Below are 19,751 nucleotides of genomic sequence, written 5' to 3'. Positions count from 1 at the left end.
CAGTAGTCAGTCACTCACACAGCACAACAGTTTTTTTCTGTGACTTGCTTCAGTAAAATCATCACTGCTTAGCTCCCTTTTGTGACAGATGAGTGGTTCATACATCTAAACCTTCCTCGACCAATGCTGTATAGAATAGTGAAAACCTCATCAAAATTCTTCAAGTGGTTCAAGAGATTAGCCCAAACGAAGACACAGGGCCTGATTCAGCAAGGAACACAGGGCCTGATTCAGCAAGCAACGCAAAGGAAAGAACGCACGCACTTGGCCGATATTTTTCTACTGCACATGCATATGCATCGCACTACGCGTGTGTGAACTAGCCAGTGCATTCGGGTAAGAGAATGCAGACTACACGCAGCATGCATGCAGAACCCTTTCAGATATTGATTCACAGGAAGTGCCATTTGTGGGTGGTGATGGGGGATGTCGGGTGAACGCAAGCGTGCCTGTGCGTTGGGACGCTGTTTTAGGGGCGTCCATAATTAAGCCAGTGCGGCAACGGACGCAGTGATGAGACTCCGTGCACACAGGAAATTACCAAGATCCTGCGCGAGGTCCAGTCAACCACTATTATTCAAATGTGGTCGATGGTTCTCGATGTTACCGATGTTTATGCTATCTTGCGTACTTATCAGGCTTTGTGTAAATGGGAGATGGGCGGCTTAATATAAGGGCTGGGCATCTGCATCTTGTGCTGCTGTCTCTATGCATATGCATTGATTAGCATGTTCCTGCAGTGGACGGGTGCGTGCGTTCTCTCCTTTGCGTTGCTTGCTGAATCAGGCCCACAGTTGCTAATATGCACTCAATCGGCCAACTGTTTTGCACTGTGCATGCGTACGCATCGCAGTGCGCGTGTGCAAACTGCCCGCTGCAATGGGGACTGCGATGATTGACAGGAAGTGCCGTTTGTGGGTGGTGACGAGGGGAGGTCGGCAGAACACAGGCGTGACCATGTGTTTTCTCACATTGTTGTAAGGGCGTGCATAAATTGTGATTCCATATGCAGTGTGAGGTCTCATAGCGTGCATGGTTGTTAGTAATTCCTGAGTAAGGTCAGGGCTTGTGCAAACTGTGAGTCTGCAATGGTACTCGATAGTACCGATGGTTTCGCTATTCTGCTAAACATTACGGATGTGTGTAAGGTAAAGTGGGTTTCCGCATGTTGTGCTGAGTTTGCATTGAGATCACAGTGGATTATCATCCTATCATGTAATATTGCGATCCATAGTGAATCAGGCCCACAGACCTCTAAACCATGGACTTTATCTATATATATATATTATATATATATATATAGGGGAAGAACGAGTCCGCACATCCAAAGTATTCAGTAGAAAACATAATTTGTATTGTTCATAGAAAAAAGTGCATATTCAAGCAATGTCAAGGTAAGAGAGGGGCTTGTGCATCAAAGAGTAGCAATAGAGCATCATGAAGCAGTACTCATCACAAGCAGACCCTCCGGTGTATCCCGCCCGACGACAGCCATTTCGGTGTCAAAGTAACACCTTCATCATGGGCATATCACACAATCACAAACCTTCAGTCATATATACACAGAGCAATCAGCGCAAATGTCCTCACCTGTACAAACGCCTGTGGCGGTAAACCGCCAATCCACAGTATCAAACACATGTCAGAGAAACCGGAAGTGACGATCCGGGACCAGATCTAGTCACTCGTAGCCATAGCAACGCGGCTATTCCTTCAATAGTGGCCAGTAACCACAGCAACCAATAAACAAAACATCTATTAGACTCTAAATAACCCGTACCAAACAGGGCATCAGACAATGTATAGAATATAACAATTAACCAAGATGCCATATTAGGTTGCTCCGACATTGCGATATACATTTCAGGGAGGTAAGAACTATTTGCACCGAAAGTGGATGCATATAGACTGAAAAATAATGGAAACCAGCAAGAAAAAACAATATAGTGAACCACTTAAAATACAGTAAATACAAAAAAAAGAAAAAACAAAAAAACAAAAAACACATATAGTGAGACCACCATAAACCTATCAGAGAAAGCAACTTAATGACAGACCCTTATTTAGTCCATATGGAGTAACGGTATTTAGGCGATTAATCCAAAAGCACTCACGCTGTAATAACAATTTGTTCCTGTCTCCACCCCTCCTTAATGGGGCAATATGGTCAATAGGAAAAAATATAAAGTCTCTCATCGTATGTCCGAAAGCAGCAAAATGTCTCGCCACTGGCGGCGTATTGGTATCGACAACTCATAGAGCCTTTTAAATAGAGGATCGGTGTAGTGCTATTCTTTCTTTCAAGAGTCTTATAGTCTTTCCAACATAGAGTAGCTTACAAGGGCATTTGATGAGTTAGATAACATAACGGCTATCACAGTTCAAATAATGTCCAATTTCATATACGATATTAGTCCTTGGATCCATGAACTGTGCTCCACTTTGGAGAAACTGGCAATTCACACAACCATGACATTTGTATGCACCTTTCTTGCGTTGCAACCAAGTATTGATCTTATTGGCTCCAATATCAGTTTTAGCCACCACATCTTTAATATTGTTACTTCTTTTGTAACAGAATAAAGGTTTTTCTTTGCAAAGGTGGCCAATAGTACCATCTGCTTGAATGATGTGCCAATGCTGCAACACTATTTTGCGGATGTGATTAGACGCAATAGAGTAGGCAGAGGTAAAAACCATACATGAAGCCTGGTCACCATGCTCACTGCTAACCAGTGCTTCATTCTGTGTGAGTGTTGAACAATATGTTATAGCTTCATGAATCTCGTTCTCTGAATAACCCCTATCAATAAACCTCTGACCCATCTGTTGTAATGCTGGAAGCACCTCATTAGTATCAGAAGTAAGCCGCACGACTCTCAAAAGTTGTGATAAAGGAAGGCTATGCTTAAGCGGTGGAGGGTGAAAGCTATCTGCCTGTAGCAGTGTATTCTTGTCAGTAGGCTTTCTATATAATCTAGTGGCCAATAGATCACCAGATTTGTAAGCACAAACATCAAGAAAATTAATGGTGGACTCACTATAAGAAAGATTAAATCTAATGCTCGTATTCAGTGCATTCAGGAGATCAATGAACCCCATCAGGAGACCCACACCACCAGTCCACACCAGAAACAGGTCATCAATGTATCGCACAAAAAAATGTATATATCGAGAAAATGGTTAGCAAATATATGTTGGTTCTCATACATATGCATGTACAAATTAGCAAATGATGGGGCCATACTAGACTCCATAGCAGTGCCTTTTAACTGCAAAAAGAACGAATTCTCGAACAGGAAATAGTTCTTACGTAGAACTATTTCAATAAGAAGTAATAAAAATTCAATATTCGGACCTTCATAGTGTGGACTACGTGAAGTGAGGCCCCTCACAGCATCCAGACCATCTCCATGCTCAATGTTGGTATACAGGCTGGTGATATCAAGGGTAACGAGTAAACTGGTACCAGGGAGTGTATATACATATATATAAAAGAGAAGTTTGGCAAATATCTTGCACAGTTCTTAAGGTAAAGCTGCCAAATCTTACATAGTTATTCAGCATTGGAAAAATAAGCTATTAGACCACATAGCGACAACGTGACAATGCGACAGGCTGACAAATCTTATATATAAAATAAATTGATCTATTTGTATGTTTGCTATGTATTCAGACCCCCCTGCACCGATTGGGATGAAACCAATATGAGGTGGTAAAGTTGGTTCCTGGACAGGTTTTGGGGGGGTTAAAGTCCAGGTCGGACCTCTCGTTAGTGTACGCTGGGCAGAACTTTGAGCCCAGGGAGCTAGTTCTGAGCCTTCCACTGGATGGATTTGGATGAAAACTTCAGAGTGGTAACACTGGATCCCAGAAGACATACTAGAGGGTTGAGGTCCTGGTCGGACCTCCTGTTGGTGTACTCTGGACAGAACTTTGATCCAGGGACACTGGGCAGAACTTTGACCCTGGGAGACTGTTCTGGGCCTTCCACTGGATGGATTTGGATGAAAACTTCACAGAGGGGTGGCGATTGGTCTGGGATGCCTAGTGGAGTGGTAGGGGTCCCAGTCGGACCTCACAATGATCAGGCTGGACATCTTCACTTAGCATCTTCATGTTTGAGGCCCAAAGAGGGAAGGCATGTTTGATACAGACTTCATCTGCAACAGTAAGTGTGAAGGAGGGCTGATATAATATAATCCTTATATAATATTAGATGAATGTTCAGATCTAATGGTATGAGGGTGATTCTTATGGGCATATAAGGAACATGTGGGGAGATCTGATGGCTTGACAGGGGTATGTGAGCCTGTCTAATGACATGTCTGGGGATGTCTCTTGGCATGTCAAGGGCATGTGGAAATGTCTGGTGCCATATTCCCTACACAGTGATTGTGACACATTTATTGATAGAAGTCCTCACAAGTGTGTTGTCCAAGGGCTCCCACAAACCTCAATCTGACCATACCTCTGTATCAGGGGTGTAGTGAGGGCAGAGCCACAGGAGCTCATGCTCCATGCGCCTGCTCTAGCTGGGAGCGCAATCGGGGTCGCATTTATTATATTTTTCCCCCATCAGCAACTACTGATCGCCTCTGGACAGTTTGCCCTGCCTGGATTCTTCCCTCCACCATTCTCCAACCTGCCATTATCCCTCTGCCTTCTGCTCTGTCCCATCTCCATCCCTCCTCCTGCTGCATCCCACCTCCCCCTGCCAGGTCTCTGATGCCAGGATCACTGCAGCATGATTCTCAGGTAGTGGCTGGACTGGTGACTGGAGAGTAGGCTGTCTGTGGCTGGAGGAAGGCTGGGTGTTGGGGGTGAACTGTTCCACACCAGCTCCATACATTGTTTATCCATAGTACAAAAGGGGAAATTTACTTCTATTAAGTAAACAACTGGGTGCACTGTATGCAACCTCCATCATTTCTTCCTTTTACTGGATGGATTTGGATGAAAACTTCATAGAGTAGTAACATAGGATTCTAGAAGACATACTAGGAGCTTGGGGTCCCGGTCGTACTTCATGGCTGACTGCGCCAGGCAGAACTCTGACCCAGGGATCCTTTTATGGGCCTTCCACTGAATGGACTTGGACAACATCACATAATAAAACTTAATAACTTGAAGATTTAAACCTGGGCAACGGGTACTTCAGCTAGTTTTATATATACAGAGATGGCACCAGTTCATATAGAAAATGCAGGGTAATGTCCTAGAAGCCTCCATAAGAGGGGTCCCCTCAGGGCTATAGCTATGGTGGCATCTGAAGTTCTCCTTACTCACTGAGTCACCGGTGTTATCTGTCCTGATCCTGTCTCCCAGCAGTATCGCGGACATGATGTAATGATGTTGCAAAGTTGTTGGTCATTGTAGATCGGCGGATGGGGAGGAGACCACTACTGTATATAAACATACAGATGGGAAGGAGAGCACAATATAAAACTTACAGATAGAGAGGAGAGCACAATCTAATTCTATAGCATTTAAATGGAGAGTGAGCACAATATAAAATGTAAAGATGGGGGCACAATAAACAGAAATTGGGGGTGCACAATATAGGACATACAGAGGAGGGGGCAAGTGCAAAGAAGGGAGTATTTACACATTATACATTTTCATGACATCATCAATAGATAATTTTGACAATATTATTGGTTGGGAACCCCACAAGTTTGTTCCCCTAGGTCCTCACAAATCTTAATCTGGCTCCATGGGCATATCTCCCACTTTCCCACGGTACTACAGTATACCTTCAAATTGAGACTGTCATAACAAAATCCAAATGGTTTGGAGGTATGAATCCATACTGTTTGTTTCTGCAAAGCAAGATAATCTGACAGTAACTGTGTGCTGTGCCTGCTGTATTAGCACATTCCTTCCCCGAAACATGCTAATCTGCTGCAAAGAAGTGAAAAAAGCAGGGTGTAGCTATGTTATTATATATAAGCCATCCAGTTTTTTTATGTATGTTATAATATATTGTAATGTCAAATAATTGCTTTCCTTTGTGCACAAAATAAAGACATATTCTTGTGTCTACAGTATATACAAATTTGGACACTTCTTAATCTTACAACTCTACACTTAGATGACCTGAACTGGGGGTGGGAACAGGAGGGCAATCTTAAGATAAATACAGTATCAGAATTGTGTACTCTTGGCCCCGCCCTCTCTTCATAGACCCACAATCCACAACATGTGAGGGGGCGTGGTCTAATGATGAGAAGCACCTGGCCCTGCCCTTATCTGCGTCAGCTGCATTTCCTCTCTGAGCTTCTCCCAGGGGCAGGGGAGAAATCATATATAGGAAAGTATGATCCATGCACCAGAAAGGAAAAACACATGCTGCACCCTTTTTTGTGTAAGCATTGATGTATCCTTATGGGGTCCATAGCTCTAGGCGCTATCGCGGCAATTCTCTGTTCTGACAATAGCGGAATCGGGAATTTCAACATGTTGAAAAAAACTCGCTTCCTCAATCCCAACCCGAAAATTGTTGGAATTGGTAAATCAGGTTTTTTTTACATGTTAAATTTCCCTGATCCTCTGGCCGATCATCGATGGCTACTGATCCATATCATGAATTGGGACCTTAGATGTATGGGCCCCTTTATGTGCACCATAGATTTATGATAAAACTTCAATAAGGCTTCAGAACTGTTAAGAAAAATATATTATACAATGTTTATGTATGGTTCATATCATTACTAACCATGTCAAGTATTTTTTATTGATTATTATTATTATTATTATTATTAATGTATTATTTACTTATACTACAGTAGAGTCTAGACTACCATTTCTTTAATTTCTTCCACAGCAAAGAATATCCTGTGATTTCAAAGAGCATCATGAGACAACGATTGGTATCAAGTCACCCAGGGCAGCTGTCAAGTAAATCAGATCTTAACGCACTTCACAGTAGCCACCAAGGTCTGCAGCATTATCAGTATGAGAATGGGGCACACATGCAGTTTACTGCATCCGATGCTCAGGACCTGCCTCTCAACTCCTTCGCAGCGCAGAGGGACTCTGGGCTGTTCTATCACTGTTTAAAAAGAAGAGGTATTGTCGAATGTTATTGGGTCAAATGTAGCAAAAATCAATGAATCACAACAGCAGTTTTATGAAACCACAGGATTTCATGCTATTTGGTGTGCGGTTTCTACAGGGCCAGCGCGAGGCACGTTCGACCAGTGTGGTCAAGCAAGGGTGCCACCCCATACCCAACCATCCTGATTTCAGCGGGACAATCACGTTTTTCGGACACTGCCGTGTTGCTCCAACTGCGGGCCGAACTGTCCCACCGGTGGTCGAGAGGGTGGACACCCCCACCGTCGCAGCTGTGCCGCAGTGCCAGCCCCAGAGAAGAGGAATGGATGCAGCACGCATGCGCGTGGCATCCATTCAGCGCAGGGGGGCAGTACAGCTACTAAAGGAGTGCTGGGCTCGCCCCCAGCCTGACATTAAATGGGAGGCGTACCATACGGGCATGCCCCAAATAACATCATTAAGGGTGTGTGACCTATAGTATATTAGACCACGCCCCTTTTGGTCATGCACAGCTTTGTTGCACGCATGGGTTCCGGTACTTGCATAGGTTGCGACTCCACCTGGAGCCAGCCCCGGGTTTGTAAGCTGTGCAAATTGCTAAGTGTCAAACAGAACATTAGATGGTATGAATCAAAACTTAAAGGTCTCAAACCATATTTGCAGTTTGGAGACCTAACTAGAAAAAATGTGTAATATTTATTAAGTGAAAAAAACATGCTTGAGCTATCTTCTGTCAGAAGGCAAAATAAAGAGGGCAAAAATAAAGATAATTCCTTAAAGAAAGAAAATGTCCTTTCCCTTACACTACAGTATATTGGGCCTGATTCATACCCAGTCGCGATCGCTGAACGCTCGCAACTGGGTCGATGGTGGCCCAGAGCGCATGTGCATGACAGAGCCGGCTCCGTCGTGCGCATGCGCGAGACCCGGAAAGCGACGGGCAATCCGTCGCTCCGGGTCTCGCACCAAAGGGGGCGTGCTGTCCATGTTAAGTGACTGCACGCCCCCTTTGGTGGGCGGGCCGGGGGGGTGGCTGCCAAGACGGAGGCATTCCCATGAGAATGCCTACCATCTGGGGGCCGCCCCACTGACATCACAAGTGACATATTCACAAGTGATGTCAGTGGGAGAGCTTTCGGCTCTGTTAGAGCCGAAAGCTCTCTGGGGCTTGCGGCCACGAGACCCTACCAGAAGGGTCTCATCGCAAGCCTGATGGTCGCGATGGTCTTGACCATCGCGACCATCATCCTGGCCGCTCGCATTAGCTTGGGTGGCAACCCACAGCAATGCGAGCGGCGAGGAGGCCACTCCATAAAAAAAAAAAAATACGCCCTGATTCAGAGCGTCCGCTCTGAATCAGGGCCATAATCCCAACCTGCTCAGTAGTGGACCTGTTCCTCTAAGGAGGAGGGAGGGGGCAAATGTGGGTATTCTAAGAGGTATATTTACTAATATTAAATATAGAGTTTTGAGTAATTTAACATTCAATTTGCATTCTGTTTTCATTCGATTTTGCCTTTGGAGATTTACTAAAGGCAAAATCAAATGTCAAATCGAACATAATACCGAATCCCACTCAAATCCCACTCAAAATCAAATATCGGCAAAATATTGTTACTTTTACATAGATCAAAATAGAAACCCCTGATTTACGTACTAATATTCAATTTGAAATTGAACACGAAATTGAATATAAAATCCCTAAAATAATAGACCTGCTTCATGCTGGCAATTTTAGCATGATTAGGTGTATCTATTACACAGATACTGATCTGTGCATGCTTCTGTGTGAAAAAACTGTTGAAAAGTGTTAAAATGTTTTTAAAAAATTACATGGGTCCCCCTCTAAATGCACAACCAGCACCAGGCCATTCTGAGCCGGGCCTGGTTTTGAAAATATGGGGACAAAAGACATAGGATTCCCCTGTATGTTCTACAACCAGCACCAGGCTCAATGAGCCGCCCTCCTGGTTTTGGAAATACAGGGGACAAAATAAGTAGGGGTCCCTTGTATTAGCCACAACCAGCACAGGACTCTTTCTAGCGGGGGTGTAATGCCACAGTCGGAGTATCCTTTTACCGGGTCCCCGGCCAAAGCATTATACCTGACTGCTAGTCAGCCCAGGCCGAAAATCCCTGGGGAGGTGGGGCCCTCCAATAAAGGGGTTCCCCCTTTCTAGGGCCCCCCAGGCCTGGGCTGATGCTATCCCTGGCACCCCTGGCTGGAGGGTGCCGGGTTGACTGTGTATCAAAATAGAATAACTAACATTGTAACATTGTCTTTTACAGTAGAACTAGAGGTCCCAGCAGGCCTCTCCCACATGCTGGTACTTGGAGAACCACTAGTTCACGAGCAAAATAAATATTAAAATAAAGACAACTCTCAGTTTACTAAAGTGAGAGTTTTCAGAAGTGAGTTTTAGAAGAGTTGTTGCCCATAGCAACCAGATTCTACTTAACATTTAACTAGCACCTTCTAGACGATAATAGCTAGAATCTGGTTGGTTGCTATAGGCAACATCTCTTCTAAAACTCACTTCCAATTGGGTGCAAGGTTTAGCGAAGTAAAAAACCTTGCGTCCAATTGTGAAATACCGCAGGTATGCACGCTCCCGATATCCGTGGTATTCAAGTAAAAAAACGTGGTTGCAGAGTTTTCAGCTCTGAAAATGCAGCGCCACATAAAAAAAAGAAAAAATACACTTACCTGCCGGTGGTCTCCGCGGCTCCCAGTGGCCTCCGCTCCATCTTGTCACTGGGGAGGGGGCTGCTGGGAGTCCTGGCGGCTGCTGGGATGCTCCTGGGGATGGTGGGAGGAGCAAGGACACACACACGGGGGGGGGTCACACACACCAAGGGTCACTCACACACACTCATGCACACATACACACTTAAAAACACACACTATATACACACCACTGCTGCAGGAGACCGGATCCCGATGCTGGGGGAAGAAGACAACACTGCGGAAGGTAAATAATTAAGGACTAGTAAAGCTAATTGGAGACTTCCTTAATTAGACCTCAGGGGGGGTGCCGACGGGGTCCCAGAGCAAGTCCTGCTGATTTTTCCTAAAATTAAAGATTTTAGGAAAAATCAGACTTGCTCTGGAGTTGCGAGAAAAAAAACTCCCGGCGCTCAAAATCGAAATAACCCTGCACCTAATTAAATATCAAAATTCCCGCACCTGCAGGAAAAACCTTGCAAGTGCTGGATTTTTGCCATTCTCGCCCCCATTGAATATACCTCATACTCTGCTTCGTTATCCTTACTTATTAACATTTACTTATATGGTTCCAGCATATTCTGTTGCGCTTTATAATTGGAGTTTAATAGCATCCACTCTGTATGTATTGGAAATGTTTGTGATTTAGTGATTATTGTGTTCAGCTGTATATAGAGAGCTATATTTAATGTTAATATGTATTGGAAACTGACTTGAAGAAGAAAGCAGACAGTTAAAATGTCAGGCAAGCATTGGGCATACTGCTTATTATTATTATTATTATTATTATTATTATCCTTTATTTATATTTCAAAATACAACACTCAAAAGTAAAGAGAAACACATCTTATTACAAATTTTAAATTTGTTCTGCCTACTAAAAAAAAAAAAAAAAAAAAGATTGTCAGCACAGATTTTACATTGGATAATTAGCTCAATACTGAGAATCTTCCACCGGCCAAGCTAATCAGAAATCCACATGGGATCTTTGCAGAAATTTTGTGATCATTGGTTTAGCAATCCAGTGTGCTACAGTATGCTATTAAAAGAAAGACATAGTAGTACAATAGAACATATCCAAATATATTTTGGGGCCACTTCTCTGAATACACAGTAATGGCCATTTTTGGATTCCTGGAATTTTTACATCTTTACCATTCAAGGTAAGTGATCGGTTGTGACGCCAGTAAATTGACCTTTACATTGAGAATTAAAGTTTAAAAATAAGTGTTGTGCTTTTAAAAGTAATGGTGATAAATAGCATATATTCATGCTATAAGAAATCAAATATTTAACATATGTGCTGTCCACGGAACCTCTTTCCTTACACCAAAAATGGTGATTACATTAATTCTGTGTTTAGTCACCCTCTATCAATTGTGAGCAAGTTAATCTAACAAAAACAAAGGTCTGATTAATTGCTCTATGTTACAGCAAATGCTATTTGCTCCAGGCTTATTATATTTATTGATGACTGAGATGAGGAATAGCAGTGTAGAAATGAATCAGCAGACTTTCACACAGCCTTGCTTGACAGTTACTGTAGAACCACAGGAGTGATGCAATTGCAAAGACGAGACAACTGGATTTCTTAAAGAAAATAATCATTGTATTTAAGTGGCCCCTCAATTAATGGTGGCATAAAGCCTACTCTACTGTCTACAGCAAAGATAATCAGCTGATTTAAGATTATTTGTGTGTTCAACATAATCTATTATCTGTCAACTCCTCTAGCCTGGTCTGTTATTCTACATGATAACACGCAATCGAGCTTTAACATTTCCTGTGTATAAATTAACTGAGGACATTCAGAATGCATACATCTCACCTTTTGTACTGTACATCAGAGAAGTAAACAGAAAAGAGAGATAGAGAGTTGGACAAAGAGAGTGACCTATTTTGATAACATGGCATTGTAAAAAGAGGGCACATCTGTTTGCTCGTTTTTTGGTTTGTTTGTCTGGTTATGCATTCGGACACCCTTGACCTGATTCGGATGAAACCAATGTGAGGTGGTCCAGATGCATCCTGGCCAGGCTATAGGTGGGTTAGGGACCTGGTCAGACCTCGAGTTGTTGTATGCTGGGCTGCTTGCAAAACGCATATCACTTTGACACACGGAATTAGAGCACTTCAGTCTTCTGTAACCTCTTGGAGAGCAGCAGACAGCAAAACCCAGGGGGTGATGTTCAATTCCAGGTAATGTGCACATAGTGTAATGGGAGAATGGTTCAATGTGCTTATCCCACTTTGCGCTCACCTGATTTGTGGAGAGATATCTCTAAAAGCTAAAGACTAAACACATATATGGTATATGTAGTGTAAAACACAATTTATTAATGTAAGCAAAAAATGTAAATCTAATTTATACAGCCATGTATTTAAAGACAGTATGAAAGTATGCATAGGAATAAATAACACCGGGGAACAAAAAATTAAATTTTTTTTCTTGACAAGGATTTAGGTTGGCTTGAGAGTACTAACAGGTCCTCTTTTCCCATTAGATCTTCGCTATAGCTGAATTGGTTCCAGTTTTCAAATTAATGAAAAATTATAAAATTAATTATTTTCTCCATTTGAAGTACCTTACTAGTCTAGGCCTGCTTTACTTTCAAAAGCAAAATTTCAAAAGCAGACTTGCGGTTTAAAAATATTCATACATTTAGATTGGTTGTGATCAATATAGAAGTAGCTATTGTCTTCTATTTGTCACTGCTGAACTTGTTGAAAACAGAGTAGCTGTTTGCAGTTTGTAATAAAGTATTAAGTTCCTCCTGAGGTTGCAACAAAGTTATGTGAGCTTTTGCAGGTTTTTAGATGTTATGGTGCGGCCTTACCAGTAAGAAATCCGCCATTGTGGTCCATTGAACTGCGCATGCAGCCCAGCTATAGATGTTCAGTATATTGCTGCTGGGGTACCTGCCACTGATGAGCTTTTTCCTGCGGTGTGCTACCGCCATATGGTCTTGTGTCTAAAAACCTGCATCTAAACTAGAGCAACACGAAAGACACTTTGCAAAGCTTTTACTTTCCCCGAATAGACTAGATGAGCAAAAACTCACATAACTTTGTTGCAACCTCAGGAGGAACTAGATACTTTATTACAAACTGCAAACGGCTACTCTGTTCTCAACAAATACAGCAGTGAAAAAGAGAAGACAATAGCTCCTTCTAGATTGATCACAACCAATCTAAATGTATGAATATTTTTATACCGCAAGTCTGCGTTTGAAATTTTCTTAACATTATGTCATTATTTTATAAACGTATATTTTTAACTAATTGTCTGCAAGGAACTATTAATTTGTATGATTATTTATGCCTAGGCATGCTTTCATACTGTTTTTAAATACAACGGCTGTATAAACTAGATTTACATTTTTTGCTTACATTAATAAATTGTGTTTTACACTACATATACCATATAGGGCCATATTTAATTAGAGGCCAAAAGTCCGTAATTTTCGCCTATTTAAATTTTCGCCGGTGCAAAAAGTCTTTGTTAAAAAACGGGGATAACTTTTCTCCATGTAATACATGGCAAAAAAAAGTGCAGAATTGGTGATTTAGGGGAGCAGGCTTAAAATAAATAGCCTGCAGCTCTGGGGGGAAGGGGGGGTGTCCCCTAAAAGTAATCTGGTATAAAAAAAAATAAATCCTCAGGACACCCAAAAATGGACTTTAATTTTGGGGTTGAAAAAAAAAATAATGGGGAACAAAGTTTTAAACTAGCGATATTGATTCAGGGGGGTTCCCATGTATGCGGCAGGTGTTTTCTAGAATGCGGCAGGTAGCGCCAGGTGTAAAAATAATGGCTTTAGGGACTTAAAAATATGTTTACACCCATTTTCATGTACCTCAAATTTGATGGGCATAGTTTTAAAAAACAAAACAGAAAGATAAGTGCTAGTCTTCACCCCTTCTTCACAGGTGCATTTATGCACCTGCTGCGGCTATTACAAAACCCGACTTACCTTCCGGGGTATACCCATAGTGATCCCCCATGTCAGGACATCTTTAGGGGGGTGCCAGGATGATTTCCCAAAAATTGACAGGACTTTCCCGACACCTTTACGCCGGGTTCCGTTTTCGCCGGATCCTAATTGAATAAAGCGGGCATGCGCCCAATACTTTATCCCAGAAAAAGCAGCAATGATGGCGAAAAGTCAGACATCGGACTTTTCGCCTGTAATTGAATACCCCCCATAGTCTTTAGCTTTTAGAGAATTCTCTCCACAAATCAGGTGAGCGCTAAGTGGGATAAGCACATACTTTTGTTTTACTATAGAAAACAGGGAGGAAGAGTGGACCTCCCATCTGTCCCAGGCAGCACCCTGTTTCACAATTTTTGCCAATACATAATTATATTTAGAATATCCAAATAGTAATAGGAGTGCAGTACTATTACCCTTTATTTGTACTTCTACTGTAATAGTTGGCAATGTGCACAGCTCAACGTTTCGGTGATGTTTGTCTGCAAATCACATGGAAATATATCTCCTCCAATGAAAGAAGGCTAAAGAGGATGCTTAAAATTTTAAATAAAAAAATTAATTAATGCTGGCATATAAAGTGGGCACATCAACTAGGCACTTGCTATTTCAGTTCCCTTCAATTCCAAAAATAATGCAGACTGAAAAAACTTGAGCATCTCATAAGCTATTGTGCACAAGTGACAAATGCTGGTCACTCATTATATTTAGCTTTTTCTAAATAATTAGAATGATGATGCATCGGCACATCTCTCATTGCCTTATTGCCATTGGCACTGGAATTGCTTCTTTACTTGTGCAGGGTACTTAGTGATGTAAGTCTCTCTGTGCATATCTGCACTTTTGTGTCATTGCCAGATTTAGATTATTTTATATATTTCATAATTATCTGACCACTTTGAGCATGGGATAAATGTCATCCATACTATCCAAATGAGAATGACTATTACAGTAATTGTTCCATCATGATCGTCCTTATACTGGTACAGATAATCAGCATTAACTGTAATTTCAGATTTACTTTTAGCATTGCAAATGCGTAACTGAATAAAGAAAGCTTTGGCACAACTTAATAAACTAGTTTTACAAGTTCATCGTCTGTACTACCAACATGGACTAGCCTGTCCATCATATTGTGTGTTTGACTTATGTAAAACCACCACTTTTGCCACCACAAATTTTGCCACATTTTTTTCATGTGTGAATCAGTAATCTCCATAGTAATTAAGTAGCTGACAATTAATGTAATTAGCTTTGATATTGGGTCTTAACATATCCTGTAAATGTTCTCTTACCTGTTTGCCCCTCATTGCCACCCTTGTTCCCAAGCTTATCTTAAACAACTTTCTTTCTATTTCATTGTACAAGTCAACTTGCATTCTGGTTTAGTGATCCCATGTGTATTTAAATATACTGACTGTTTATTTGCTGAAAATACCCAAGGGGAAAATACTTTTGTCACATTCAGTCCAATTACAAACAGCAATGGAATTCAGCTAATCACAAAATGCTTGGACCTTATTATCTAGAGCAGTGGTTCTCAACCTCAACTTTCAGGTTTTCTGCCAACAGGCCATGTTTTGATAACTTCTGCCTATGGAAGCAGGTGGTATAATTACTGACCCAGCAAAATAAATGAACTCGCCTGTGCATGATTAAAGAAATCCACAAAACATGACCTGTTGGTGGTACTTGAAGACAAGAATTGAGAACTATTGGACTTGAGCATCTGAAAATGTTCCTCAAGGGGTTTTTATTGGGAATTTGCAAACTACAGGTATGAGAAATAGGTCAGCACATTGTGGCATGTCTTGTGTGTTTTCCCTAAATGGTTAGTTCTTTGTTTTGCAGAGGGTGCACGCCACCTTGACCTTCCTTGCAAGAGATCTTACCTAGATCCTTCTTCTTCTATGGCAGATGATCACTACTTTCGATCCCCTCCACCGTATGACCAACAGATGTTGAGCCCACCTTATCGCAATGAAGTGGCACCGAGAGAAGCCTGCATGTATTCTACTTCAGGAGCAGAAATAGCTGGAGTGTCAGGTGTTGATGATTTACCTCCTCCACCTCCACCTTTAAGCTGTAACATGTGGACATCTGTTGCACCTTACACAAGTTATAGTGTCCAAACAATGGAAACTGTCCCATATCAGCCTTTCCCAACTCACTTTACCACCACCACCATGATGCCTCGCCTTCCAACAATTGCCAGCCAAGGATCCCAGCCACCAAGTGATTCCCATTTCAGTGTCTACAACCAGCTTTCACAGTCTCAGGCACGAGAGAGAGTTCCCACCTCTTCTTTTCCTAGAGAGAGAGTCCACCCATCTTTGTGTGAAAGAAAGCCTCCATCCCCTCATATAAATACAGCCAATGAGTTTTTATATTCACAAAGCTTTTCATTATCCAGAGAATCTTCTCTACAGTATCATTCAGGCATGGGGACTGTGGAAAACTGGACAGATGGATGACTGCAGCTACAACAGACGCCATACTCAAGTTATGTTCTGTCAACCCAAACAATCTGATCTATGTTTGTTAATAGCTGTGGGTATCCTGCAATTTAGTAAAGTCGTAATCCGAGCAAATATGTATAATTGCTCTACACAGGGTAAAAACTACCCCACATTCCTTGTTTCTTCCATGTAGGAAACATTGAGTTAACCAAGACAGCTACTACAGCAGAAACTACAACTAACTAATAAAATCACTAAGACCTTGCATGCTGAATAGCTATTTATATGAGTATGTGTATGTATGTGTATGTATAGGATTGCCATATCATCCCTTTAATTCGGGACACATATGAATTACACAGATTCTGTGGCTGGCTGACCTCAAGTCTCCATTTCACTTGTTTTCAATCAGACACAGAAGCTGTGTAAGTCATATGTTCTGAAATAAAGGGATTATATGGCTAGCCTATGTAATTAGGTATGTTTGTTTGTTTGTATATGTATGTAAATACATATAAAAACACATACATTACATACAGAAAATACACAAATGCAGGCTACATAAATTAAGTGTTGCTTTTCACGATGAGATGTTTGATAAACTTGTGAATGTTACCAGGGTTCTTGTATACATCTATTTAAGATTTTTTTATTGATGTACAAAAAAAGACTAAGCAATGTTTGCTGGAGAAAAATAGCTTTTATATATATGAGAAGACATTTTATTAGACATCTGGCTTCATTCAAACAACTTGGAACTGTTTTTTCTTATTTTTGTTACACAACATGGACATTATAGTTACAAATGAGAAGATTAAAATATAGAAGCACATTCTCTAACGATGCGGCGCCTTGGAAACCTTTTCAGTAACCTTTATCAATATGTGGATTATAAATAACTGAAGCTGATGTCAAGTGCAGATTTCATCATCATATTCTTTATGCCCATAATCCTTTCCAGAGTGACATCAACAGAATTATTTTTTTTCTCTATTGTATTTTTTCAGCTGGAATGGTGAGAATCATTAAACCCATGTGATTTGCTTGACTAATAATTGGTTTATTTATTTACAGTTGTACACATTACAGACTGAAATTGTGCAATTTTACCTACTATGTTCGTACTGTTAAAAAGAAGTAAAAAGGAATTATAACTGTTACCTGTGTTAATGGATGAGATATTATTACTTTACTTATCAATGTTTTGCCACAATGTATCCATGAAAGCAGAGGTTTTCAAACAGTTTGGGATGTCCCAGTCGGGTTTGTTGGGGCATGGCTCTTCAATGAGGCAGACAGAGGTAGCTGACTCAAGCAGCAGGATTAAATGAATATCAATATATATTCATTTAATCTATGTTCTCCATAGTTACAAGAACAAATCAAGTGGCAATATTTCATTACAATGTACAAAGTAAATTTAAACTTAATGCTAGTTTGTCTAAGTGATGAAAAGGCATTCCTTTCATTTTTTTTTTATTAAACTTGGATATCCGCTTGTCAGTATTACACTACCTGATCCAGGTGTGGTATGATAGGTTGACAGTGACATGTTGACATGCATCATATTTACATGGATGACATGATATAATGTTGACCTGTTAGCAGCATCTCCAGAGTAGTCTTCTGGGTCCCAGCAGCCATGTGACCAGCACTTCCGTCCGAGACATATGACGACTATTTTACCTCTATCCATAATCCTCACCTTAGTACCTAACCATAAGCTCCCCTCCCTCCCCCTAAAGCCTAACTCTAACCTCCGGCCGCAACCTAACCCTCCCCGGGGCACCTACCCTAAACGTTGGTAGTCTGAGAATGTTGACATTTTCAGATGTCGACATTTTGATTATGTTAAATTTTGTCAACTTGTTGAACCACGTCGACATTAGGAATATCCACATGGTAACTGTCGTCCATGTGACAAGATCCCTTTGGTCCATAAATAATTCTATGTAGCATAGTAATATATAATTTATTAAGAATCTCCATAGGCTGAGGCTTGACATAGATTTTACCTACAGTAGATCCCTCTGCTTCTGCTGCCAGAAAGCTTTTCTTTTTAGTACCATGTCCCACTCATAATGATTTCTCACTAATATGTTATATTGTATGTATGTGTATATACACCACATACTCATCGGCTTTATATATTTTTCCATTTGGTGATTAAGTGGGGGATTTAGCAAACCTTCTAAATAGGACAAGTGGATGTATTGCCCATGTTAACGAATCATATTCTAGCTATCATTTAATTAGTACATTCTATAACATGATAGCTCTTATCTTATTGGTTGCTATAGGCAACATCTCCTTAGTTTAGTAGGTTTGATTAATCTCCCCATAATCTTTAAGGGGTAGGAAATCCTGGTCTCACCACAGTATTTACATGGATGCAGCCAGGGAATTGGACAGCATCGGAAAGAACCTGCCGAAAGAGGTCTTCTTGAGGTGGTATGTGAACCAATGACATGACGCTACCATCAAATCCTGAGACAACATCTTCAGCCAAGTATGCCCCTATGCTATCTAGGAAAGCAGGGAAAGTAGTGCAGTGGGTCATGTACAATAAAAGTTATGTCTATGCTGAATGGTCGATGTGGGTTAATTGAGTATATAATGAGGCAGCCAAAACATGAATATGTTCATAGTTTAAATACCATTAATTTAAAAGCAGAATATATAAATATAGTCTTGCCACCATTCTCAGCAAACAAAACAAGAGAGATAGACAGAATGTACCACTGCATCCGTTAGGATGACTACAAATGAGACTGCCCCGCAAAGAGCACCGTTCAAGAGTTTCACTGGGAAAAAGATAACAGCGTTTCTTGTTTTCATGCTTTACAGACTATAAAATAATGTTTCTGGACTGGATGGGCAGTTCCATAAATATGACAGCCCCCATTCACCCTAAAGGATGCCTGCTGTCCCACACTTTGAAAACCTCTGCATTATGATGATTTGACAATCTGTAAAATGTGTCCACTATGTAAACAACAAAATAACGAATAATTCTATTTATGAAGCGAAACTCAAAAATAAATAGCAGATATAAACTGCAGTGAAAAGTTTTGTTTTATGCATTGAGTCCACTAATTAAAGTTATAATATCAAGTTTAAGCATAAGCTTCATGTAATAATATATCAGTACTGTTCTTGTTCTCAGCTCAAATTCATATTGTAACCAGCAACGTTGCTTTAGGGATGTAGTTAATATACCTACACCCAGCATCCCGGCTGACAAATTCCTGGTGCCAGAATGCCACTACACGGCCAGAAGACCGGCGCCGGAATACCGACAGTAGGTGGCATGACGACGCCGGTATCCAGACAGCCGGAATGACGAATGTATAGTGAAGCTGGTTAGGACTAAGCCGGGGGGGGGCAGGGAAGTTTAGGGTCAGCCATCACAGGGAGTAGGGGGGTTAGGGTTAGGCTAGGGGAGGGGAAGGTTAGGGTTAGGTGCCCCAAGGAGTGGGTTAGGGTTAGGCACCACTGGGAGGGGGGGTAGGTTTA

At 41.3% G+C, this 19,751-nt stretch overlaps 1 protein-coding gene across 1 annotated transcript in view; it reads left to right on the top strand.

Moving 5' to 3' along the window:
- The window catches only part of TBX4 (T-box transcription factor 4), a 266,648-nt gene extending 250,153 nt beyond the window's left edge, over positions 1-16,495 (top strand). Inside the window, exons 8-9 of the mRNA XM_088446319.1 lie at positions 6,827-7,071; positions 15,628-16,495. Coding sequence (XP_088302445.1) covers positions 6,827-7,071; positions 15,628-16,250 — 868 coding nt within the window. The 3' untranslated portion in view covers positions 16,251-16,495. The remainder of the gene's footprint in view (positions 1-6,826; positions 7,072-15,627) is intronic.
- Positions 16,496-19,751: the final 3,256 nt, after the last annotated feature.

This window comes from Taudactylus pleione, unplaced genomic scaffold (genome assembly GCF_031769625.1).
Source record: "Taudactylus pleione unplaced genomic scaffold, aTauple2 ptg000397bl, whole genome shotgun sequence".
Lineage (NCBI taxonomy): Eukaryota > Metazoa > Chordata > Amphibia > Anura > Myobatrachidae > Taudactylus > Taudactylus pleione.
Note: the sequence above shows the minus strand (reverse complement) of the source record. Positions and strands in the feature narration are given on the sequence as shown.